The 27,585-nt window shown below is 40.1% G+C and overlaps 2 protein-coding genes across 2 annotated transcripts; both read left to right on the top strand.

The window, feature by feature from the left end:
- Positions 1-1,273: 1,273 nt before the first annotated feature.
- LOC130925306 (uncharacterized) lies at positions 1,274-10,832 on the top strand. Its single transcript, XM_057851318.1, has 6 exons — positions 1,274-1,735; positions 7,079-7,245; positions 7,706-7,845; positions 9,877-9,941; positions 10,024-10,109; positions 10,181-10,832. The coding sequence occupies exons 2-6, from the start codon at positions 7,121-7,123 to the stop codon at positions 10,368-10,370; spliced, it is 606 nt and encodes a 201-aa protein (XP_057707301.1). The 5' UTR covers positions 1,274-1,735; positions 7,079-7,120; the 3' UTR covers positions 10,371-10,832.
- Positions 10,833-10,980: 148 nt separating this feature from the next.
- On the top strand, positions 10,981-18,087 carry LOC130925254 (uncharacterized). The gene is made up of 15 exons (XM_057851313.1): positions 10,981-11,567; positions 11,848-11,999; positions 12,220-12,448; positions 12,556-12,631; positions 12,840-13,115; positions 13,193-13,231; positions 13,339-13,412; positions 14,503-14,574; positions 14,767-14,972; positions 15,045-15,144; positions 15,220-15,382; positions 15,477-15,583; positions 16,638-16,782; positions 17,033-17,159; positions 17,296-18,087. Exons 5-15 carry the CDS (start codon positions 13,005-13,007, stop codon positions 17,595-17,597), a joined length of 1,446 nt encoding a protein of 481 aa, XP_057707296.1. The 5' UTR covers positions 10,981-11,567; positions 11,848-11,999; positions 12,220-12,448; positions 12,556-12,631; positions 12,840-13,004; the 3' UTR covers positions 17,598-18,087.
- The last annotated feature ends 9,498 nt before the right edge of the window (positions 18,088-27,585 follow it).

Genomic DNA, 27,585 nt, shown 5'->3' with positions numbered 1-27,585 from the left:
ACTTACATGGACTCCTGGGGAGGGTTTCTGATGAGATTTGTAAACTGAAAGCATGGTTTGATAGAAACAAATTATCATTAAACTTAAGTAAAACTAAATTTATGTTATTTAGCAGCCACAATAAATATAGTCAAGTACAGATACAGATAGACGGGGTGAATATTGAAAGGGTCCATGAAAATAAGTTTCTTGGCGTTGTAATTGATGACAAGGTTAATTGGAAAGCTCATATAAAACATATACAAAGTAAATTAGCAAGAAGTATTTCAGTTCTGAATAAAGCAAAACACCTTCTTGATAATAAATCACTCCACATTCTTTACTGCTCTTTAATCCTGCCATATTTACACTACCGTGCAGAGGTCTGGGGTAATACTTATAAATGTACAATAAATTCACTATCCATTTTGCAAAAAAGAGCCATAAGAATAATACATAATGCTGCTTATAGGGATCATACTAATATATTATTTTTAAAATCCAGAACTTTAAAACTCACGGACTTGGCTCATTTTCAAACAGCTCAGCTCATGTATAAGGTTATCCGCATGTTACTTCCTGGCAATATACAGAAGTTGTTTTCTAACAGAGAAGGTCATTACAGTTTGAGAGGATCAGCATCAGAGAGTACGGACTACATTAAAAAGCGTTTGTGTTTCTGTTCATGGAGTAAGGCTGTGGAATAAGTTAGATGAGGGGCTCAAGCAATGTCCAAGCATGACCCAGTTTAGGAAGTGGTATAAACACATGGTTTTCACAGGATATAGGGAATAGGAAGGGTTTTAATATAGGGGGTTTTCACATATCTGTTATTGGCTGGTACTTTTTATTTCATTTTATTTTTATTTTGTCTTGCATCTTATGTATATGGTTGCATTATTTCTTTGTTGATATGAGGCCTAATTAAATAAGTTGGACTGATATTATTGAGGAATAGAAAAGGGGGGTAGGTTTTAATAAGCAAATGCTTCATCCTACTCCTTTTTGAACACAATGAATAAATTCTAATATTTATTATTATTATTGTCTTAAATATTGTTGCTGTTATCTCAAGCATTATAATTGGTTTGTCTATTTTGTTTTGTTTTGTTTGTTTGTTTATTATTTTTATTTTCTCATGTCCAAAATAAAGCATTCTCATTCTCATGTCTAAATGCCTAAATGCACTAAGTTGCCGCCATGTGATTGGCTGATTAGAAATTAAGTGTTAACGAGCAGTTGGACATATAGGATAGATCCGTCCGTCCGTCCGTCCGTCCGTCCATCCATACATACATACATACATACATACATACATACATACTTAGATCGATATAAGTGTCAACTTTTGAATTACTAGCCACTGTCGTGGCAACTGTCCCTTGAAAGGGTTAAATAAAAACAAGGGAAATACGCAACAACAAAATCAAAGCTTGATTTCTCAAGCAAGGGGGGCATAGTTACATGTTAGACATAGTACAGTACAAGGAGTTCTCGAACTATCTTGGATGCCTTTTGTTTTTTCAAAGACTGGCGGAAGCGCGTTTGTGACAGTGCGTGCGGGAAATCACCCGTTTGCTCGGTTGGACGGCACCGCCATTCAACCACACGAGAGTCATCAGACAGACTCACACTTGCTTGTGTTCCGTGGCATCTGGTGAATAAGTGAAGCTGCTCTCTCCGAACTCTGGAAAGATGAAGACACCAAGCTTTCTTCTATGGGCGGCCATCGCGCTTGGCGTTTGGTCTTTTAACGGTGAGTCATAGTGAACCATATCAGGGACAGTGATTGTGCAGTGGACATCATTTGAAAAGTTGTAACGTAAGATCTTCAAACTAGTTCCGGTCTTTTTGTCCTATTTATTTAATCCTGCAAGGATATAAAAAAATCATCGTGGATTCCGCATTTGATTGGAGGAACCTTTTACTTTAATTTGATGTCCAACCAGGGCCGGAGTGGGACTCATTTTCGGCCCTGGAATTTCATGCCTCAGACCGGCCCACTCATTTAAAATAATGTCATTATGCATACACGTGTTAAGTTCAGTGTTCTCTAAAGCCGTGTACTGTAATTCTTTGTATATAAAATATGTATAATATGTAATATAAATGTGTATGCATATGTAAACTATGCAGGTCAATTGCATCTAACATTTATCTATCACTTTCAAATGCGTAGTTTGATTGCAATCTAACTTTTGATAAATAATTTTCACTCACTGAACAACATGGCAATCCTACCTTCCAGCTCTGCACCTGTGGTGTGTTCATTATGGCTAATGCTTGCTGCTACATATCCCTTGTGAGGTGCTACAAGAAGCCAAAGTTTCCACAATTACATATTGTCGTATCACACGGTGCAAGTTGCATTTTATTCGCCATCTGGCCTTACCACTTTCGTTGTAATCCTCTGTAGTTTGAGGCAGCGAGGTCGTTGCATGAAAAAAATTAGCTATTTTTGCGCATTTTGCCGATTCTTTCACGAGTGCTTTTCTCTTTTTAATTCTTATTTTTTCAGCACCACCCTTGCTCTTTTTATCCGTCCGAGCACCGAGATAGCAGCTAATTTGGCTCAATACAGACTACAATTAGGGGGCGGAGCTGCATGCTGTATTTTTCGTCTGCACACGTGAGGATGCGTCTGGAAAAAAAAAATATATATATATATACTGTATATATTTTTTATTTTATTTTTTATTTTTTAAGACGGCCCACAGGGACAGCGGTAACAGAATGTAAGTTATACTCACTGACACTGTCATAAATAAATACCAAACCAAAAATTATAACAGTGTAATTTTTTTTTTTTTTTAAATAAAACCCGGACCGGCCCATCTGGCCGGCCGGCCCATCGGGAATCGTCCAGAAGCTCCCGATTAGTCACTCCGGGCCTGTGTCCAACTAAGAAACATAGTACAAGTCCATCTGTATTCATTTTAATTATTTTGATTGAATTTTTGATTATTTTGTTCCCGATAAATGCTTTACCCCACCTGTACATGTTGCTAGAAACGACCTTTACTTGCTGCGGGGCCTTTGTCCTCTAGGCTAGCGCCTTCAGATATGGAGGATCATAGCTTCCAAAATTAAAAAAGCAATTGAATATATAGAGGATTAAAACCAAAATGACTATGAATACAAAGTTAAGGAATTAGATTCACTGCCAAAACTAAAAAAAATAAAAAATAAAATAAAATAATTGAATAAATAAAAGTTAAAACACAAATGACTTTGAATACAAAATTGAGGAATAAGATTAAAAGGTTGAAAATAAACATGGAAGTAAATACATGACTACATCAAAGTACATACTTTATATAGAAATAAATAAGATTTGAAAATTCACAAATAAATGAAAGCACTTTGCTCTCGAACATACAGAACATTGTTACAGTAACACTGCTTCTTCAAGGACCAGCCTCTTTTTTTTTTCATCTTCATTTTTTTAGTTATTCTGTGACTATTTGTAAAACATTTGAGAAACATTGTTTGTTATAACAAAGTCAGTAAGGTTTAAATCGTTTTTCTTTTCAATTATATCAGCGTGAATGGTCTGGGCTTGCCCAAGGTTTAGTTGTTATTAGTGTTATGGGGTCTTTTTTTTGTGTGCACATTTGTTGCTTGGACCGGGGTATACCTCACATGCCCGACCGGTTTAGAAAAAAATTTATTTCTATAATCAAATCTATTACGTACATTTCCATACCTGCCATCAACGCAACAAAGTGACGTCGATTTGTGCAGCAGCAATCTGTCGGGATCTGGTCGGCTGTGACAATCAGGTAGTGACCATCCCTAACGCTGAATGCAAGTGCTAGTGCCGTTGGCTCTTGACCTCGTACACGCAGTGCCGTGCATTCGCTTTGCTCCGGAGGCTTTAACGATTCAACACACAACTGCAGAGTCTGAGGCATAAGTGGAACCGAAAAGTGCCATTGCATATATGATTTTCAAATTTAGTTTCCCGTTAAAATATTGTCGATAAAAGATGTAAAGCAATAAAACAGCAAAAAATGAATAAAAAGAACAAAAAAAGCTATTTTTATAACGGGCGAAAAAATTTTTTTGAACAGATCATGTGACTAGCACCTTAGACGGTCATTTGCTTTGCTTAGCCAAAACCACCCGATGACCAAAGAGGCGAGACAGATAAAGGTAATTTTTTCTAACTTAAGCTTTCAAAAGCGACAATTACTACTGAGCAAGAACCAAGGATTGAAAATGTGGACCATGAAACGCTAGAGACCAGTGTCAAAATGGTGAGCGGTGTTTCAATTTGGCCCACTAGAGACGCTAATTGTACAACAGCCACCACCGGTGTCTTGCCAATGTAGTTACCCCCGTCAAAAATTGTATCCCCTGGCCGCGCGAGCGCACACATACACACACTTACACCCCCCCCCCCCCCACACACACACACACATTAGTTACTGTATGTCAACTTATACAATTAATTGAAGCAAGAAAAGAACCACAGTTATATATGTATTTTGGACATCTACGTTTATTAAACCGGAGAAACTCCAAACAGGACTTGAATTATAGTCAGGGGTCCACATATTTTTTTGCCCAGGTTCTCAGAGGAGGACCGGGAGATGAGAATTGGTCCTCATTGAGCTTGAAAGCCGCCCCGCCTGAGCGATAAAATTTTGACACGCTTTACTTAGAGCCAATTAACTTTAATTAATTATATTAACAATTAATTCTTGATTAACATCAACTGGCACAACAAAATTACCATTACTTTGAAGTGAAATGTAAAGAAATAAACATAAAAGCCCCAATCCAAAATAAAGGGAATTGTGCTGCTCCCACATTAACTCCAAGCCTTTGTAAAAGTGGGATGTTCTCCTCATAAGACCTCATTGAACGTGCATGTTTAGCTTTGTAAAATGCGAGCAAAAACACGTTTGTCAGTGCATGGCGCTGTTCTTCATTACCTTTATTCCGCCACTTGTCCATAGGGCGAGTGGGGTCCTGTCTGACATCGATAGTTTGCTTGATTGCCACATGCTCTGTTTTTTTCCTGCTTTTCAAAGTTTGGATGGCTGAAATTCTTTGACCCTACATAAAATGCTCTGCTCTTATCAGCGACATTGGGATTCTCACGGCACATTTTGTACCGCATTTCCGTGCGAGCATCATTTACTTCTAGCCATGGTACCTCCTGCAGCCACTTTTCAGCAAAAGTCCTTTTTTTTTTCGGTAGCTCCGGTGTCGTCTCGGTCGTCTGTCTGTCTTTTGACCGGGGTTGGGGAACACGGAAATAATTACTCAGTGGGGCCTGCCTCTTCGACATTTTGAGAAGTTATTTTCCCGTGTCCGCCGCAAAGACAGTGGTCAGCCATCGGTACGCAAAAGCGTATGGAAGCTGTTGAGGGCCAGCGCGTTTGTCTACATCCAGTACGCATGCGGACCACTTGTGTGCACCCCTGATTATAGTAATAACAGTTATAGGTCATCCTACGAGTAAAACAGTGAAACAATGCCTTTTTTCTTACGTTCAGTATGTATGTTACGTTGTGCGACAGAAAAAGTTGTTGGGTTTTTTTGTTTCTTCTTCATGGATGGGCCATGTTTTAAAACCTCATTGATTACATCACCAAAACAGGGAAATAAGCAAATCAGTGCAGCGAGATGGCTCCGCCCAGGGTGTACAATTTTTGACGTTGGAACGACACCGGCTGTCGTACCATATTCAATGGATGACGATCTTGGCGAAAAGTATAGCTGTCCTAAGCAGCCTGATTTAGAATTCCCCTCAAGAATGATGGGGGGAAAATAAACAATAAAACTCTAATTTTCAACTTATTATTATGAATATTCTTGTATGTTAATTTTATTGTTGACACTGCGTTTCAGGGTCATGTACATGTTGCGCCCCCCGTGCCCCAAAAGTCAAACTCCGCCTATGGTCTCAGGGTGCAGTCAAACAATCGGCAAAAGCTTTAATGAATGAAGCACACACGTTTAAGGATCTGACTCCAACACGTATCTCACGTTTTACGATCTCGTGGGCGTTTAACCATAGAAGCCATTGGTGAACATTTTTGGGGTTGTCTGTGACTTCCTCTAATTTGATTAGGAGACTTGAGGAGACTAAGAAGTGGAAATGTTGCACCGACAAGAATTGAGATAACTGGGCTTACTTTACCGAAGCCAAATGGTATATATAAAACTAATCAGAATGTGATTGCGTGATTGATATTAATGAGGATACATCAAGGGCTACATTAAGCATACACATGTACAGTGGGGAGAACAAGTATTTGATACACTGCCAATGGGTTTTGAGGGCCAATGGGTTTTTTCCACTGACTGTGTATCACAGTCAGTGGGAAAACCCATTGGCAGTGTATCAAATACTTGTTCTCCCCACTGTACATATAAAAGTAAGTACATACTGCCGCTAATGCTAATTGTCGTCTGCAACAGCTGGCATTTGCTCCTCGTTGGATTTGGTGATAACTAGCTTGTTTTGTGCTTTTTTATTTTACTTGGTTGTGTACAGGCAGGCATTAGCAAGTTGATCGCTGCACTTGATTGTCCATTGGCCAATAGATGATTAGTTTAAAACATTTAGAACTGCTCTCTCATTTGAATAACATTTTTCCTTCTGTATGTTGTATGATGAAGATAAAATCCATCAATACGAGAGCAGAGCGCTTTTATTGATATTTAAACAGTGTGTATTTCCAAATTTCCGTTTTTATCTTTCATTTCTCATTTTTAAATCTTATCTATTTTGGTATTTATATTCATTTGTATTTTTGATTGATTCATTTAGTTTAATTTTGGCAGCTTTGGCCCTCCATATTCAGAGGGCAGTGCTTGGAACGGCAGCCTCAGAGCTTTCGCGCACCACAAGTGACAAGTAATGGGCAAATTCACCAAAAAGATCCCAAAGGCCTTCAACAAACTGTTGACGTCAAAATGTTGATGAACAGTAAATTAATTACATTTTACAAATAATTTTTGAAAGTAAAACTCAATTAGTCACTTTAATGAATTAAAAAAAAAAAGAAAAGAAAAAAACCTTGAGGACTGCACTAAAATGATCATTATCAAACTTGCTGTATCTGCATTCTTTTTGCAATAGGATTGCTATGTGAGGAGGACGAGCACTGTCCGTCAGGATGGCATGAGTTCAACGGCAATTGTTACTACTTTTCCAAAGATGGGGAGGAAAAAGCGTGGAATTTGGCCAAAGATGACTGTTCAACCAAGGGAGGCCACCTGGCCATCATCCGCAACGTCGAGGAGGCGGTAAGTAAGGCCCCCTGCCTCGCTCTGTCCGAATAAATTGTGCGCGGTGCCATTTCTTGTATATGGCTGGGATCTCAAATCAACAAAACTTATAACACAAGATACAACTACTGGATCGGCTTGACGGACAACTTTGTTGACGGAGAGTGGAAGTGGATCGACGGGACTTCTTTGAACGAAAGGCTAGCTTACCCGCACACCCTAACTGATAAGCACCACTAAATTCTATCGTTTGCCTTATTTTTTAGGTTGCGGGTGCATGTCAAGACAGATTATTAGGATGCCATTTTAAGGATACAACATAGACATAAATTATTTTTAGTTACGCCTAACAATTTGGTAAAATATAAAAGCTCTTGCTTTGTACATGCGACTGACACAGCCCGAAAAAGCATTCATTTAGTACACAGGAGCGGATGCTATTTGGCGGGATTTCTGTGTGAAAGCTGCTTCTGTGTAGGAACTGGCAGCCAGGTCAGCCTAACCACTTATACGGAGATCGGGACTGCGGTGCGACGAGGGGCTGGAACGGTCGCTGGAAGAGGGCCTTGAATTTTGAATGCTTCGTGGTTCGTCCCTACATCTGCAAGCGTTGCCAAGGTGAGTCTTCAGCTTGTTGGTGCCTTCTGTTAGCACATAACTACATTGAAATGACTCCAGGGGTACTACTACGGGATCGGTTCCCGAGACCAGGAAACGAGGTTTCAAATGGTCAGCGCTCAACCCAAATGTGACTGTCATGTACAGTAGAAGCAACCTGAATGCAGCCCACCCGTGGAGCGTCAAGCGCAAGACCCAATAGGAAGGCAGATTGAAAGCCGGCTAATTTGCATTGTGTGTTACTCAAGTAATAGTGGCGTCACTTCAAAATAGTATTAATCAAGCAAAAGTAATGCTCGTCATTCAAAGCATTGACACCAATATTGACTGAAAAGAGTACTCAAGCAATGAGTGACATTGTGAGAAACTGCTGGCAACATCTGATATGTTTTAAACACAGGTGCAGTGGTATGAAATAATGTCTGAATTGGGAATTTCTCACATTTCTGCATAAAATCCCCGTCAAATGTTATCTGATCCTTATCAAAATAACACAGATGAAAAAAGTGTCTGCTTTAACTAAAAACACCTAAACATGTATAGGTTTTCATATTTTAATGAGGATAGTATGCAAACAATGACAGAAGGGGGGGAAATAAGTACGGGAACCATCACAATCACATTAAATAATTTGATTTTTAGAGATGGTTTTGTATCCTTTCCCAGCTTCATACAAATCGACAATCCTTGATCGCAGGTCTTCAGACAACTCTTTTGGCCGAGCCATGATGCACATCAGACAATGTTTCTCATCAAGACAATTCTTTCCAGGTGTGTGTTTTATAGTGGGCAGGGCAGCTTTAAACCGCTGAACAGTGACTGGGCACACACAAATGACTTGTTTGGTAAAAATTGGTTTCAATCGCTCTTTAAGTCTCCATAGGCAGAGGGTTCTTTTACCTATTTTTTCCCCCTTCTGTCATTATTTGCATGCTATTCTCATTAAAATATGAAAACCTAGGAATGTTAGGGTGGTTTTAGTTAAAGCGGACACAGTTTTTACATCTTTGTTGTTTTGACAAAGGTCAGATCACATCTGGTGGGGATTTTATGCAGAAATGTGAGAAATTCCAGAAGTTTCAGATACTTTTTCATACCACTCTTAATATTATTATCTTGTACCATGCATGACCTTTTACATGACCATATGAGGCCAAAAATAAAAACGCAAAAATAGAATCTTGAGGATGACTCTTATTATTATTGTTGTGACATTAGCAAGGAAGTCGCCAGCTTCTTCAGGTTTTTTAATCATGTAATTTCAAAAGGTGCAACACAGCAGGGCTACTGTGCGCCGCAGCCGACGCCAACAACAACAACAACATGGAAAGAAAGTGAAAACTACCGCCACATTAGAACCCAATTCGTTACATTATAACTATTATTATTGTTATTCTGAATTGTATTTATAATATATTTATTTTGCGATGTGCAATTGCTAATCGCAATTCTACCTGCAGTATTAAGGATTTGGGGTAGGTTTTTGGGCTGTGGCACGAATTACAGCGTATTCTTACAGAGGAAATCCCGGTCGACATATGACCATTTCAACATACAAACAAGGTCCTGGAATGAATAAATCCGTATGTAGAGCTGTACTGGGTTCCCCACCTCCCGTTGCCGGAATTCCGTACACCCCACCCTGCCTAATCACGACCTCCTCTTTCTCTTTGGTTACCAGAAACCCCACATGTAAATTACCATAGCACCACTATATTCTTAGGTTGCATAGCTGTTTAATAATGTTAGTTTTTGTTCTTTTTGTCCACCCAAGATCCCATTCTTTTCCTTAATAAATAGAAAATAATGAACAACCACAATGGGAGTATTATCAAATGTGGCACATTAAACTGTTCAGACCATAAGGAGACTCAGATTCCCAGTGTCTCAGCACCCTGAACAGGGCATGTTAAAAAATAAATAAATAAATAAATAAATGGAACGCGTTGCTACCCACCTCTGTCACACATACCTGAAATCTCTGTTACTAGTTTTCTTGACTTATCCTTTTGTTTGTTCTCCAAAAACCAGATGGCGATGCGACTGTGTACAATGGCATCAAAGGCACCTGCAATCTTCAACTGGCCGTGTACCCGGTGAGTTGAGGATTGAAAGCAGAATTGTTGCCCACAGCGTGCAGCACTTGGTTCATACCACACTGCCTTTACGTGTACGCAGAAAGTTTTAGAAGTGCTGCTTGAGGAGCGTCTGCGCCCGGGCCGCATCATTGTCATCCAAGGACATGTCCCTCAGAATGCAACTAAGTACTTGTCCACATCCCACTCAAACGCATGTTGTGGCTCACTGTTAACATGGCCACTTGTTTGCATTGCAGATTTATCATCCACCTGTCCTTGGGCCACGGTAAAGACACCCCGGTCCGCATAGAAGTGGATTTCAAAGATGGAGACCTTGAACTGTTGACCCGCGTTGGTAGTCATGTTGGCGGAGAATATGTCAACGAGTTCATCAAGGATGATTACTTCCCCTTCCTGTGTCTGCTGCAGCCTTCTCGGGAGCAATGATAGTGCATTCTCTTTCAGATGACCATCGAGTGCCGCAAAGACATTTTCCTCTTGACCGTCGGCGACAACTACAACGTGCAATACAACAATGTTGGTTATGAACTGCGCGACATCCACAGGCTGTTGGTGGAGAGAGATGTGACGGTCACCGCTGTCAGGTTGATTTGAGGCAAAAATGGAGGTGCTACTTCCTGTCGGGATGTCGACGAAGTGACGACGCTTAACCTAAAATTAAACCTAACCCTTGTGTTTGCAAAAATCTATGATGTAACATCAGATTATTTGAATTTTTGACAGTTTTGACTACACGGCAGCATGTGTAACGAACTGCATTTATATTAAGGCTCCAGTTTGTGGATGAATTTAACACTCAGTCTTGTCAAACATCAAAATGAGTCGAATGGTACCACTTTTATTAGGGCTTTCTCACACGATCAAAATAAAGGAATGTCTATAATCTCATTCAGTTTGTTTGAAATCCGCATTATTAATTTTTGTCAGTTGCTGCATAGAGAACCCCATACATTAGCGGGTATGGGGTTATATTGCTGACACTATTCTGTGCGAGCAATAATGGATATTGAGCACATTAAACTAGATTTCGAGCACAAAAAAATATATTGAGCGAGCAGTTAAAGATTTCGAGCACAAAAAAATATATTGAGCGAGCAGTTAAAGATTTTAAGCGAGCAATCGTAGATTTTGAGCAGGGAAAATAATATTGAGCAAAAAAAAATCTACTCTGTGCCGCTCAATTCCCCCGTCCTGCTCTCGCTCCGTTCCCCCGTCCTGTTCTCGCTCTGTATTTCGATTCCAGTGCTCGCCGTTTTTTTTCTCTGCGCGCTGAGTTGAGCAAACGCGTTACCAACGTGTCACGAAGCCAACCAATCAGAGAGCTGGTGGTAGTACACTGGCCCTCCAATTAGATCACTTGTTGCATTCGCCCGGAAAAAGCAAAGGTGACTGACTTCAACGGGAGAACGGCGACTTCGTTGAAACAACGTACGACACTATTATCCTAATTACTGTCTCGTGTACTTTAGTGATGTAATATTAGACCTGCCTTATCTAGGTTTCCTCATATTTTAAGACGGTAGCATCCTGCTGTGACTGACGAAGACTTAATCCTTTCTGTTCTGGGAACCGTTAAGGGAAATAATGTCAGGCGAACAGCAACGACAACAACAACCGCCACATGTAAGTAACGTTACTTTGTGCTTCCCTTTTTTTTTTTTAAGCAAACAGTGTGCTATAAACATTTGTAAAGTTCGGTTTTTACGTTAGTTTGTAACCATTGTTGCGAACGAGCCGTAATGATCCGACAGTTACAGAACAAATTTTATTAGCTGGTAAAAAGCTAGCTAAATTGGCGGCAAATAACCATTAGTCATGACGTGATTTTTTGGCCAGTCGGCAGTCTAACGTTTATTAACTATGAGAAGGGAACATGTTAACGGTCCATCCTGAATTAATTTAGGATCAAGGTACAGTCGAGTCAGCAGCCAGAAACCTTGTGTCCATGCTTCTTGGCACCTTGGCCGCAAACAGCTCAACCAGGCCCACAAGGCAGGAGACAGAGCAACAATCTCCAGCACCTAGGAACGTAACTGTGCAGCAAGAAATGACAAGGTTTGTTATTCAAGCCACACGATGTCATTCTCATTTGTACTGGGGAAATGTTTTCTTGTTACATCCACACTACTGCTAAAATGTGTAAATTTGCATTTGTAAATGTGCATTTTGAATCACACTCAAATGTTTTGTTTGTGGTTACATTGGAAAAACGATATACATATCAGTTAGAAATTGAATTCAACACTTACTAAATTCTTTATATTTTACTCCACAGATCATTTCCGGGATATTTCAGGTCAACTTGAATCGTGGTAAAAAAAAAAAGGTGTTTGACGGCCAGCAACCATGTTATTAAGACTAACAGTAAGGTAGCTGCTCTAAAATTTTATCTGCTGCCAGAAAATACATCTTGCACACCATTGCCTTCTGAGGAGCTTGAACTCCTTCAGGCTGGCATGGGGGGGCAAATGGTGAGCCTTCCTCAAGATGGTAACCACACAGAGGTACAGCTGTCAGTCTTTTCATTTAACATTAAAGTTAGTTATTGTACTTAATCTTAAATTGTGCACACTGTCAGACCCAATCCATCTCTTCTTTATTATTAATAAAGATTTCCAGGCTTCTGGCTGACACATTTCCAAAAATGGAGAGTCTGTGTGGAGGGTGGCTTTTGCATAAAGCTGCAGGTTTGTAAGAAAAATTTTGTTTCAAGATTTCATAGTAACTCATTATTACATCCCACTTTCCCATTTTTGTGGGCTGTAAACCCTTAAGATGCATTGATTACGGTACTTGCTGTAAGCATTAAAAAATGTCTGACTAAATTTTTTAATTTCTTTTCAGCAAAACAAAAAAATTTTTAAACCTGTTTTATTTCTCTTTTTCTCAATTAAGGTGGGAGTGGTCGACGGAAACTCATAGTCATTCCACCAGAGGCAGAGGGATATAACACCAAAGCTCTGCGAGCCATGTCGGCAGGCGGCAAAACCACTTTTTACATTGTACCACTTCAGGAGACATTGGACACCTCTTCCTCCCGACTCACCTCATTTCTCCAAAATGCCAAAGACTGAATGTTACCAGTGCAATAAAGTGATGCCTTTGCAGATGCTTGCAGTGCACATTAAGACATGCATGGGCACAATGTCTGAGGATCATGACGATGATGAGGTGAGTGCAAATTGCTTGTTTTTTTTCTTTAAAATAAATTGCAATTCAGTTTAATTTACCGTTCTTTTATCTTGCAGTTCTCTGATAACATATGTGTTGTGGACAGCAAGTGTAAGGTAACTATAGCATATCATTAAAATCCTAGATATATTTGGTTTGCTTTGCACCAGCTGTTTTTTTTTCTTTAACATTAAACAAGTTTTTTTTACTTTTTAAATTTCAGGTGGTTTGCCCAATCTGCACGAAAGAATTCCCAGAAGACGAGATCACAGTCCATGCGAGCGTATGTGGAGAGAGGTAATCGGCTTTGTCCGGCTGGTTGTATAATTACCATTCCCATAGACTAAGGTCCGTATATACCTAGTCTAAATGACCATAAGAACGTCTGTATACTAGAGCTGGGAATCTTTGGGCACCTAACGATTCGATTACGATTCAGAGGCTCCGATTCGATTATAAAACGATTATTGATGCACCCCCCTCTTTTTTTTTTTAATTTTATTTTATTTTTTTTAATGTTTTGTACATTAGTTCCAAAATTGTTCAAAAATACTCTCAGCCTAAACCAAACTACTATTTTAGTATCAAGTTAACATATAGCAGTAAAAAAAAAAATACAAAAATAACAGTAAATAAAAAAACTCAGTCCCCATTCTGTTTCAGCAGCTTTAAACTACATTCAATTAATTCAATGTTGTGAATCAACCGTTAAAGTTGTTAAAATTGCTCCCGTTATTCCATAATTTCCCTTAGTCTACTTTCGACATGTGAAAGTTTGAAAACTATTTTAAAGATAGATTCTAGTCAATATTTTACCGATTTAGGAGTATTTTAGATAAAAAGTTAATTAGGTTCGCTTGGAAGGTTCGCTACAACAGCCTTGCAGGGAAGTGTACTGCTTTAAGATGGTGGCCGTTTACTGACGCCCGCATCTAGCTTTTTGTAGATGTGCTGCTAACGCTACCGAATCTATATTGCATTTAGTCCTATATAAATGATATCTACCGTAACATTATGTGGATGTACTTTGTAGCAGCTTTTCGGCAGCAGTCAGGTATGTTGTTGTGTTTTTTTATCTCGTGGCATGAGTTGAGTTAGAGCCGTGAGTTGAGCATTGGCATTACCCGAGGGGCCGGGTAATGAGAAGCATGATGTTTAGTTACTCTCGCTTCGTTCCTCATTGCGTCCCGAAGACCGCGCGGCGCGCTGAGTGTGTTGTCCTTCCGCTTTACTTGGCATATTTCAATAATCGGAATTTGGATGTTTGTGAATAGTTCTCGAATCTTCCACGGCCGAATCGCGAATAATCTAAGAATCGGAAATTTTGCACACCTCTACTGTATACTGTATGTACAGTGTTCAGTGTTTGAGACTGTTTCATGTGCAGGTTCGAATGCACGCTGTCTTCAGAGAAATGTCCAAGTACAAGTGCTCAACCACAAGAGTCCAAACCAAAAAGGTAAGATGTATTAAGATGTCCTTTGCATGTGTTTATTTTTTGTAAACATGTTTTGTACCAACATTTACACTGTAAACATGTTTTCACCTGCACAAGAGCTAGCCATCACATACTTTCAAACTATTTTATTGTATACAAACCTTGTTGGAGTATTTGGAAGTGTAATAACATTTCCTCTCTTGTCCTCTTAAGTGAGGAGGATGTGCTGCTACTTCTTGCACAACAAATTGACACCACAACAGAATTTAAACTGTGCGTGGACCGAGAAGACCTTCTGGACAGGGCCATTATCCAATGGAAAAGGAAGAAAGCTGCATCTCCTACCAGTGCTCTGAAGGTGGTCTATATAGGAGAGGCCAGTATTGATACAGGAGCACTCAGAAAAGAGTTTCTGACTGGTAGGTTGGTCATGTAAACAACAAAGATAACCAATTGATCATCAAAATCCATGTGACGCTCTTTTGCTTAAGAAATGATTTCAGGTATTGAAAATAGATTTTTCGAAGGAGCTGAGAACCAGGGAAAAAATCCCAAATACTCTTTAACTGATCTTGATAATGAGAATTTCAGGTTGGTAGCACTTCTTACCAATTGGTGTGTGTGTTTTATTATTTTTTTGTAAGACTTTTTCTACCTTCCACACAGAACTATTGGTGAAATAATGGCAGTCAGTCTTGCTCAAGGTGGCCCACCTCCTGCTTTTTTGAACGAGTGGTGCTACAACTTCCTCTGCCTGGGAGAGATTGATTTTCACTCTTTGTCTAAGGATGATGTGGCTAATTCCGAGTCCTGTGTACTCATCAGCAGGGTGAGTTAGGCATTGTTCAATAATAAAAAAAATTCTAATATACATACCTATTGCATTATTTGCATCATCTCTACATCTACATTGCACATTTCAGGTCCAAGATTCCACAGATGTCCAGTCTCTAATGACTTATGCTGATGAAATTATCAACTGCGGCTACACCAGCCAGATCAAACTGGACAGCAGGGAGAGGATCATTCGGTAAGTGTTTTAAGACAGTATTAACGTCATTTAATTTTAATAAAATTACCTTCTTACATTTCTCATTGGGATATCTGTGTGTGTGTGTGTGTGTGTGTGTGTGTGTGTGTGTGTGTGTGTGTGTGTGTGTGTGTGTGTGTGTGTGTGTGTGTGTGTGTGTGTGTGTGTGTGTGTGTGTATATACAGTACTGTGCAAAAGGTTTAGGCAGGACACCTGCCTAAAACTTTTGCACATTACGGTGTATATATATATATATATATATTTATATATATATATATATATATATAGGGCTGTCAAAATTATCGCGTTAACGGGCGTTAATTAATTTTTAAAAAATAATCACGTTAAAATATTTGACACATTTAACGGACATGACCCGCTCAAACAGATTAAAATGACAGCAAAGTGTCATTTCCACTTGTTGTGTTTTTGGGTGTTTTTCCGCCCTCTGCTGGCACTTGGCTGCAACTGATTTTATGGGTTTCAGGCTTCAGCACCATAATTATTGTTGACATCAACAATGGCGAGCTACTAGTTTATTTTTTGATTGAAAATTTTACAAACTTTATTAAAACGAAAACATTAAGAGGGTTTTCAATATAAAATTTCAATAACTTGTACTAAGTTATCTTTTAAGAACTACAAGTCTATCCATGGATCGCTTTAACAATGTTAATGCCATCTTGTTTATTTATTGTTATGATAAACAAATCCAGTACTTATGTACAGTATGTTGAATGTATATATCCGTCTTGTCTTTCCATTCCAACAATAATTTACAGAAAAATATGGCATATTTTATAGATGGTTTGAATTGCGATTAATTACGATTAATTAATTTTTAAGCTGTGATTAACTTGATTAAAAATTTTAATCGTTTGACAGCCCTAATATATATACAGTATGTATATAATATATACATACATACATACATATTGATAGTTATTTAAAAAGAAAATATAATGACAATATTATCAATTTAAATATTTTTCATTAAAAAAAAAAAATCAAAATAGTATTGTTTTTTTTTTTTTTCTGTGATTTTCTTCAAAGAGCAATTGTTCTACATTCTACAACAAGAGTGATTCCAATGCTGCAGCAGCTGAGAAAGGGCTTGGAACTGTATGGCCTTCTGAATCAGATGACATCAAACCCTGCAGCTTGTCATTCCTTATTTGTTCCTGGGAAGATCACCAAAGTAAAACTTTATAAAAAATTTTGTTAAAACACTTATTGTGGTTTTCAAATTATCATAACTATATTTTATAACTGGTTTACAAATAACTACAGTATAAAAAAACAATCGCAAAGTAAAAATTTTAACTGCCACTTTTGCTCTAACAGAATCTACATTGTTCTATATTGCAACGTCCATTTTGTATGTCATTATAAGCTTGAGTTTGTACACTTGAAATATATTTAGTCGAATCTTCATTCACTCTTTATAGCCTGATGCTGATTTCATGATGATGAATTGCCAGCCACATTACAGTGAAAAGGGCACATCCAAAGAAAGAGCTGAAAGGAAGGTGATCAACTTCCTCCAAGATTTCTTGGAAGAGCTTGAAATGCCAGGTATGATGTACTGTTTAGTATACACATAGCATCATTTTATGTACCAAAAGCAAAAATGTTGGACTTTTATCAAACTGAGTTTAAGCAGTTTCCTAAATTCATGTTATTACTGTATTGTTAATACTTTTAATCACAGATGGGCAGACAGACAGTGCAGCTGCGGACCCAGAACATCTTACAGTGCCACATGTGCTACAGTGGATGACAGGGCAATCCCACATTCCTGTCTTGCCTGATGAAAGGAGACATTTTAAAATAAAATATAACTTTGACCATGAATGCGGGGAAAGGCTTGGAGACCACTTGGTGTGTTACCCAATTGTGAGTGCATGCACTCAGACTGTGACTTTTCCGATACAGCATCTTGGCACATACACGGAATTCAGAAGAATTATGAGTGAAGCGTTGCGATATGGTGGTGGATTCCACAGAGTTTAACAGGTTTAGCTATACACGGAAAAAAAAAAACACAGGTTTTAAAGTTTTGTTATACATTTATTTGTTAATTTCACAGTTCACAGAAATTTTGAATTCTATTGGCTGGAAATGTCTGTCAAAAAGTTTACTATAAGCAGCTAATGTTTCTAATAATGTTCATGTTCTAATGTCAGACATCTTGTGTAAATACTGTATGTACAAGTCACGACCATGTGAGTGAGAATGTTCCAGAGGATCAAGAGTTCTCCGAAGTTCCTCCATGACTTAATCATCCTTTGGGCATGCGATGTCAGGAACGACAACAGCTCCATTTGAGTCCTGTTGCAGTAGGGCACTTTCCCAGTCAATGTCTGGGTCTTGAATTTCCTACAAGATCCAGAAAGACAAATGACTAAAGACTGTTATATAAATATTGCACTGTTTTTTGTATTTTGTTTAAAAATTCCTGTTTCATTGGTCTGTTTATACTTAATATAGAAATTAAAACTGGTTATTGAACTGTTGCCAATGATCTTGTTCCTCTCATTCACTGCAACTAACAAAGGCATTACGGTTTGTTGGTGAAAATTGTCTGTGCCATCTAAACAAATCATAATCAGGTCAGACATAACCATATACACTATCACCTTGCCATACTTATGTGAAATAATTTTAATGATGTACCTCAAGTCTTTCCCCTTCATCTAGATGTTGTTGATGTCCGAGACACCACAGCTGTTCTGGAGTGAGACCTCCTTCTGTCCTTAAAGAATGGTTATTCCACCCTCTTACGAAGGTGTCAAGGTCCGCCTGGAATCGAGGGACAAAGATGTAGTGCACACCAAATAGATGTACCACATCAGAAATGTCAAGCAGGCCATCTTCCTCCAAAGAGTGTAGCACATCATGGTACTTGCTGGTGACCGCAACCCAGACGTCATGCCAAAGTCGCTCAATTCTAAAAAGAAATTTTAATTGGTCAACTTCAATTTATACTGCAATTTATGCTTTTATTGACCAATAATACAGCAACAACTACAATAATTAGGCATTCAAAATCTGCAATATTTATTTAAAAAAAACAAAAACCTCTGATTGTGTACACTCTTTCCAGAGATAAAGCTTGCTCTTCCTGTTCCCCTTGTAGAAAACATGTAGTATGCAATGTCCACATTTTCAACACCTTGATCCCCTCTGACCCTAAAATGAAAACATATTTTAACGACAATACATTTAATGATCCAACAAGGGTTGCGTTAACTTAAGAAATGAAATGAGGGTTATTTTTGCTAGTAAATGATTTTTTTTAAATATGACATCTAAAACAACCATTTATCTATGTGTTTTGGCAGAATACCTGGATGGTAAGCCATGAACCTGGGTTGATCTCATAAAGAATGCGAATGCTGTTGCTGCTTTGTTATTTGTTGCAGCATTCAAGTACATGATCTGCAATTTAAACACAAAACTGCATCTTTCAGCTGTTCCATCAGACTTATGGTTTACATCATGTAGTATTATATCATAAAACGATATACAAGTAGATCAGACATCTTTACACAAAGATGTACACTCAAACTAATTTGATCTGAAATACCTATACATACAGCTGCATGAATTATTAAACTTTGCAAGCAGGTGTTTGTTAATAGGGACCACATGCAACTCAAATTTGGAAGTGTAGCTACAAAAATATTTTTTTGTGTGTGCTTTCTGCAAAGCAATATGTAAGCTATTTTTAAAGCACCTGTATTGATTAGTTTGCTTAGATATTTAAGGCATTTGTTATTTGCTCACCTAAGATGCCTTGTACTTTATAATACAGATTTCTACTGGCAACTGCAATTTTTCTGTAAATAGCTTTGCTGCAAGCCTTACAAAGATGTTACTGTTCACCTAGAATGTTTGCATTATTTTATATCTCAAAATAATGAGCAACAGACATATCGTAACATGGAACTTCTCATTAAATAATAATACGTCTGATATACTGGACTGTCTCAGAAAATTAGAATACACAATATTCTAATTTTCTGAGACAGTCCTGTACATTAATCCACCATTTAAAGCAGGGGTGTCCAAACTTTTTGCAAAGGGGACCAGATTTGGCGTGGTAAAAATGTGGGGGGCCGACCTTGGCTGACGTCCTTTACATAGAACAATATACAGGACTGTCTCAGAAAATTAGAATATTGTGTATTCTAATTTTCTGAGACAGTCCAGTATTTATTCCACACAGTTAAATTCTCTTCTTAAAATTACACCCACACCTGTTCCCTCAAATATTCTAGAATCTATAAAAATGCAAATATTTCATTTCGGGTAAAAAAAAAAAAAAAGGCAGTAGCCTACTGTTTCACATACATCATTCTGCACAGTTAAACTCAAGCATGTGTCTCGGGGAGCAAGAAAAATGAATTACCTTCCTTGAATAACCATCTACTCCACCAAAGACCACAATATTGTACCTGTTGAAGTAGGGAAAAAAACAATGTAACTACGACTGTTCTTATGATATGCCACATACTTCAAACATTCAGTATGTAGCTATTTCCATTAACAGGCTATTTTACCTTATGAGTTTGTGATTTGTGTCGATGTGAACCAGAGAGAGAGGCCCTCGAACAGCATAACTTCTTCTCACAACACACCCTAGTTTTAAGAACCGTGAGAAGATCCCTGCTGCATCAACACGATGCATGGAGGCCATCATTCTCCACCACTGGATGCGGTGCCCCATTGAAACCAAATGGCCTTGAACCATTCGATAACCAGCATTTGGCATCTGACCTTTAATACCTGAAATAATGCCATCAAGCTCTGTGTCGGTCATTGTGCTGTATGATCCTTTTATAGATAAGCCAAATGACTGCATTCTTCTGTAAACAGTCCTACTCGAAACACCAAGGCATTTTGCAATGCAGGAGACCGGTAGATGTGTGTCCAGCAGACTTTTTAGTTTTTCTCTCTCTATTACAATTTTTGGGTGACCAGGACCTGGACCAATTTCCAGTTGCTGTTCCACAATGGGTGCAGAGCTGACATTCGTTTCCCACTGAACAGCATGATGGAGGTTCTGTAGAGCTTCTGTAATTTCTGATAAACCGCCTATCTGTTCAGAGAATGATTAAAAAAGAATGAGGTGATGGCGAGTCAAGAACTCTAAATAATCCAAGTTAAGTGGTTGCTGGTTGATGGCAGACTGCAGTTTGGTAAGAAGTCCTTCCATCAACTGCTGTCTCAACAAGTTCTGTTGAACAGAAAGAACTCAGGTAATGAAGGAACATGATTATGCAGTCAAATAGATATGCTGGTGGAAACAGTAAAAATGTCATCTGCACTCATCAGCCAAGTGTGGTAAGGTAATCACTGAAATAATTTGTTTTCAGTTCACAAGTGTATCAAAGCATGACAGGACTACTTTGCCACATTTTTACTATTTACTTTGTCCACCTCTGTAACATCAGACATGGCAAATGGAAGCTTGTAACGTTACATTTACCCCTTCTAGCATCATTGATGACTTGCAGCAAGTGCTTGAAAACCTTTTTCTTAGAGTTCAATAAATGCCAAACTATTCAGAGATGATTATGACTTAAGAGATACATACCTACAAATCATATTTGACTGCAACACTAGAACATTTAAATCTTACATGAAGATAATCAAGACTGTTTTCTTTAATTTTGTTTATTTGTTTACTGGCAGAGGGAAATGTCCGACAACACGAAAGTACCTTCCTCAACCGTTATTTGTGGAAATAGAATGAATACTTGCCTAATTAAGATGTGAAACTATCTTGACATGAATTATTCGTTACTACTTGACATTACGTTAACTAGAGGTAGCTAACGGCTAGTTTGCAACAATGGTTAAAAACTAACGTAAAAACAACTTTACCAATGTTTATAACACACTGTTTAAAAAAAAAAAAAAAAGGGAAGCACAAAGTAACGTTACTTACATGTGGCGGTTGTTGTTGTCGTTGCTGTTCGCCTGACATTATTTCCCTTAACGGTTCCCAGAACAGAAAGGATTAAGTCTTCGTCAGTCACAGCAGGATGCTACCGTCTTAAAATATGAGGAAACCTAGATAAGGCAGGTCTAATATTACATCACTAAAGTACACGAGACAGTAATTAGGATAATAAATAGTGTTGTACGTTGTTTCAACGAACTCGCCGTTCTCCCGTTGAAGTCAGTCACCTTTGCTTTTTCCGGGTGAATGCAACAAGTGATCTAATTGGAGGGCCAGTGTACTTCCACCAGCTCTCTGATTGGTTGGCTTCGTGACACATTGGTAACGCGTTTGCTCAACTCAGCGCGCAGAGATAAAAAACGGCGAGCACTGGAATCGAGATACAGAGCGAGAGCAGGACGGGGGAATTGAGCGGCACAGAGTAGATTTTTTTTTGCTCAATATTATTTTCCCTGCTCAAAATCTACGATTGCTCGCTTAAAATCTTTAACTGCTCGCTCAATATATTTTTTTGTGCTCGAAATCTAGTTTAATGTGCTCAATATCCATTATTGCTCGCTCAGAATAGTGTCAGCAATATAACCCCATACATTAGCGGGTGACTGGACAACCAACTAGTCTTACTGGGGTACACTGACAATAATAGTTTACCTCCCCACACTGGATTGTGTTCTGTTGAGAGCTGCTTAGGCGTTGAGAATAGTTAATCTGAGGAAGATAGTTTGCCACAGGGGGCTCTTTTGATGATGATTTGTCGTGTAAGGAATGCTAGTGGACAGGAAATGGTTTTGGGGCAACAGCGACAACAAAAGAACCGCAGGAATATTAATACATACGCTACCGATCTCGATACGACTGCTCAGATAATAAGGCACCTTGTGAGGGGGGAAGATACTTAGCAACCGGAGGACAGGATAAAGGTTTAGCACCGCATAAACATTAACACAGTTCCTAAATGCTAATCCCAACCCAGAGACAGAAAATAAAAATCAATATTGCATCAATTGGGAAATAATTTACTAATTGACATAACAATGACATCTTTCATAAACCCTCATTCATATTCATGACAGGTGTCATGTCATCATTATGACAGTCTGTGACAGTGCTAAGTCTTACCCAATCCCGGCATTGACAAAATTCGATACCAGACTTCAATTTTTTTGCACTTCGATAGGCTTGTTTTCTGTAACAGTTCCTGTGATACCCCCTTATGTCGACCCCGATGAAGAAACAGGCCTCGTACTGATTATCACAATCGTTTAATGGCCGTTGTGAAGCACTGTTAAAACTATAAACAAATATACTAAGTTAAGCATTTACAATCATCAAAAGAAAATGTGAACAGAATACCGTGTGCGCCTGAGGCTTTAAGTCCCTGGCAGAGTCACCCATGGAAAACAGGTCCAAGGTGAGGGGCCGGACAAAGCGTGGCTCAAAATGACCTCTTATGACGAGTAAAATGGAATCAAGTTTCCCTTGCCCGGACGCAGGTTACCGAGGCCCCTCTCTGGAGCCAGGCATGGAGGTGGGGCTTGAAGGCAAGCGTCCGGTGGCTGGGCCTGTCCCCATGGGGCCCCGCCGGGCACAGCCCGAAAAGGCAACGTGGGTTCCCCTTCCCATGGGCTTACCACCTGTGGGATGGGTGCGTAAGGAGTTGGGCGGCAACCAAAGGCGGGGTCATGGATGGGTTCTGACTGTTGTTTGTCCCTATGCACCGAACAGCAGTTGAGAGTACCCACACTTTTGGAGCCCTTGGAGGGTGTGCTGGAGAGCCCCCCCTCTGGGTACTCCCTCATTCTCCTGGGGGACTTCGCTCACGTGGGCAAGGACAGTAAGTCCTGGAGGGGCGTGGTTGGGAGGAATGGCACTGAGGTGGTCGGAAAGCTACTCGATGGCAAGGCCCCGGGGTTTGATGACATCCGCCCGGAGTTCCTAAAGGCTCTGGATGTTGTGGGGCTGTCATGGCTGGGACGCCTCTACAACATCGCGTGGCCAGCGGGGGCAGTGCCTCTGGATTGGGAGGGCGCTTTTTAGGAAGGGGGACCGGAGGGTGTATTTCAATTACAGAGGTATCACACTCCTCAGCCTCCCAGGTAAAGTCTATTCAAGGGGGCTGGAGAGGAGGGTCCGTCGGGAAGTCGAATCTCGGATTCAGGAGGAGCAGTGTGGTTTTCATCCCAGCCGTGGAACAGTGGATCAGCTCTACACCCTCGGCAGGGTCCTCGAGGGTGAATGGGAGTTCGCCAAACCAGTCTACATGTGTTTTGTGGATCTGGAGAAGGTGTTCAACCGTGTGCCTCGGGGAGTCCTGTGGGGGGTGCTCCGGGAGTACGGGGTACCGAGCCCCTTGGTAAGGGCTGTTCGGTCCGGTTACGACCGGTCTCAGATTTGGTCCGTATTGCGGACAGAACTTCTAGGCGCAGCCGAAGCGTGGAGGGGTTCCGGTTTGGTGACCTCAGCATTGCATCTCTGCTTTTTGCCGATGATGTGGTGCTGTTGGCTTCGTCAGGCCATGACCTCCAACTCTCACTGGAGCGGTTCACAGTCGAGTGTGAAGCGGTTGGGATGAAGATCAGCACCTCCAAATCCGAGACCATGGTCCACAGTCAGAAAAGGGTTGAGTGCCCTCCGGGTCGGGGATGAGATCCTGCCCCAGGTGGCGGAGTTCAAGTATCTTGGGGTCTTGTTCACGAGCGAGGGTAGGAGGGAGCGGGAGATCGACAGGCGGATTGGTGCAGCGTTTGCAGTAATGAAGGTGAAGGACAGCTCAGCTCTCGATTTACCAGTCGATCTACGTTCCTACCCTCACCTATGGTCTCGAGCTGTGGGTTGTGACCGAAAGAACAAGATCCCGGATACAAGCGGCCGAAATGAGTTTTCGCCGCAGGGTGTCCGGGCTCTCCCTTAGAGATTGGGTGAGAAGCTTGGTCATCCGTGAGGGACTCGGCGTCGAGCCGCTTCTCCTCCGCATTGAGAGGAGCCAGTTGAGGTGGCTCGGGCATCTGGTTCGGATGCCTCCTGGACGCCTCCCCGGAGAGGTGTTCTGGGCATGTCCCACCGGCGGGAGGCCCCGGGGACGACCCTGGACACGCTGTCTCTCGGCTAGCCTGGGAACGCCTTGGGATCCCGCCGGACGAGCTGGTTTAAGTCTGGGCTTCCCTGCTAAAGCTGCTGCCCCCACGACCCGACCTCGGAGCAAGCGGAAGATGGTATGGTATGTGCGCCTTGTTGCAACAGAAGATAAATTGTTGGCTCAAAAACATTGCTGTCATGATTTGTTTTTTTCCTCCGCTGTAACACTGCTGTGACGTGAGCCACGGTTTCTAAATATGTGGTCAAGCCAGCCGCACTTTTCGATTGCAATTCCTTTCCGATTTTAACATGCAGAGATAGACAAGGCGTATGGATTCGGTAAGTTTTGTAACAGAAAATCACCGTTACTGTGGGATACGCGCTCGTCTGACGCATGGATTCGAATCTCGCTTGAAATCTACATTTACTTGTACTGTTTTTTTTCCTCCATAAGAAAAAAAGAGTAATGACTGCCTGACTAATAATAAAAATATTGTACAATTAAGCATGTGTTTCGTATAATTGTGTCAAGTACTAGTCCTTCTAAAAAAAATAGCATATTGTGATAAAGTTCATTATTTTCTGTAATGTACTGATGAACATTATATGTGATGCCAGGTCGTGAAAGGGGTAGGGTTGAAATCTTCATCTCCATAAAGCTTTTCAGCAGATGGAAGCATGAAGTGCTCCAAAATCTCCTGATAGCTAGCTGCATTGACCCTGTCCTTGATAAAACACAGTAGACCAACACCAGCAGCTGACATGGCACCCCAGACCATCACTGACTGTGGGTACTTGACACAGGACTCCAGGCATTTTGGCATTTCCTTCTCCCCAGTCTTCCTCCAAACTCTGGCGCCTTGATTTCCGAATGACATGCAAATTTTGCTTTCATCTGAAAAAAGTACTTTGGACCACTGAGCAACAGTCCAGTGCTGCTTTTCTGTAGCCCAGGTCAGGCGCTTCTGCCGCTGTTTCAGGTTCAAGGCAAGGCAAGGCAAGGCAAGGCAAGGCAAGGCAAATTTATTTATATAGCACAATTCAACACAAGGCAATTCAAAGTGCTTTACATCACATGAATATCATAAAAATCACATTTAAATCAATACAACGTAAAAACCAAGACAAAAGATCGCATTTAATCACAAATAGAATAAAAATAAATAAATAGAAATAAACCAGAAATAAAAATAAAACAAAAACTACTACTACTAATAATAATTGAAATCAGCAATGGAGATAAGCACAAGAGGAATAGAAAGCAGGTAGATTGAAATATATAGCCAGTTATGGATATGCAGTGCTAAACAAAAGCGTTTTTAGCCCTGATTTAAAAGAGCTAACAGTTTGAGCATACTTCAGACGTTCAGGTAACTTGTTCCAGAGGTGAGGAGCATAATAACTAAATGCTGCCTCACCCTGCTTTGTTCTCGTTCTTGGAACATGCAGAAGACTGGTTCCAGACGACCTTAGGGGTCTAGATGTCTCATAGGAATCTAACAAGTCAAGCATGTATTTTGGTCCAAGGCCATTAAGTGTTTTGTAGACGAGCAGTAGTATTTTATAGTCTATCCTTTGACTCACTGGAAGCCAGTGTAGCGATTTCAAAACCGGTGTAATGTGGTCCAGCTTCCTTGTATTTGTGAGGACTCTGGCTGCAGCATTCTGTACTAGCTGCAGCTTCCTGATTTTTTATCAAGACCTGTAAAGTGACTTCAAGAGTGACTTGACCTGGGGAATCTGGCACCTGTAGCCCATTTCCAGCACACGCCTGTGTACGGTGGCTCTGGGTGTTTCTACTCCAGACTCAGTCCACTGTTTCTGTAGGTCCCCCAAGGTCTGGAATCAGCCCTTCTCCACAATCTTTGTCAGGGTGCGGTCACCTCTTCTGGTTGAGCAGCTTTTCCTGCCCCACATTTTCCTTCCCACAGACTTCCCACTGAGGTACCATGATACAGCCCTCAGGGAACAGCCTATTCGTTCAGAAATTTCTTTCTGTCTCTAAGCCTCTTGCTTGAGGGTGTCACTGATGGGCTTCTGGACAGCAGTCAGGTCGGCAGTCTTGCCCATGATTGCGGTTTTGAGTAATGAACCAGGATGGGAGTTTTTAAAAGCCTCAGGAATCTTTTGCAGGGGTTTTGAGTTAATCGTTGATTCAGATGATTAGGTTAGTAGCTTCTTCAGAGTGCCTTTTCATGATATTTTTTGAGATTGGGATTTTTGGTTTTTCTTGACTTTTTTTGCCAAAATCATCAATATTAAAACAATAAAAGGCTTGAACTACTTCCGTTATTTGCAATGAATCTAAAATATATGAAAGTCTAATGTTTATCAGTACATTACGGAAAATAATAAACTTTATCACATATATGCTTAATTTTTGAGAAGGACTGGTATTTGCGAAGACTCTCTTTGTAGATATCATAAAAAAACAGGGTTTTGTTTTTTCGCCATCTGTGTTCTGCTCGTCTGCAATCTTGCTTTTGTTTCAAAGCTAGTGTTTCACTCCTCTTCTTTCTTGACAAAGTTTTTGTCTTAATTGGGGCAATAGTGTCAATTACAGTCATCACGCTGGAACTGAAACTATTTACAAGTTCTTCCACTAGAGCTGTTGTAATGGTTACTGATGATGCATAGGCCTGTGTGAATAACACACAAGTGTTATCATTTACTTGTATGTAACGCTTCCTAATCATCTCTGTTTCCCTTTTTTAGAGGATGGACAGGGGTGGTCATTTTAACATAATTCAGTAGTGATCAGAAAGAGCAACATCATTCACTGTAACCTCAGAGATGTTAAGACCTTTGGATATTATTAAATTCAGTATGTGCCCTCTGTTATGTGTTGGAACTGTGCAGTGCTTAATTTGTAAATCATAAGGTGCCGGAACGCAAAGTACATATGACAGCGCAGTCATGACGAGACGAACACAGGTCTCGGAATGTAAGTAGAAA

Source organism: Corythoichthys intestinalis, chromosome 1 (genome assembly GCF_030265065.1).
Source record: "Corythoichthys intestinalis isolate RoL2023-P3 chromosome 1, ASM3026506v1, whole genome shotgun sequence".
In the NCBI taxonomy this organism is placed as follows: domain Eukaryota; kingdom Metazoa; phylum Chordata; class Actinopteri; order Syngnathiformes; family Syngnathidae; genus Corythoichthys; species Corythoichthys intestinalis.
Note: the sequence above shows the minus strand (reverse complement) of the source record. Positions and strands in the feature narration are given on the sequence as shown.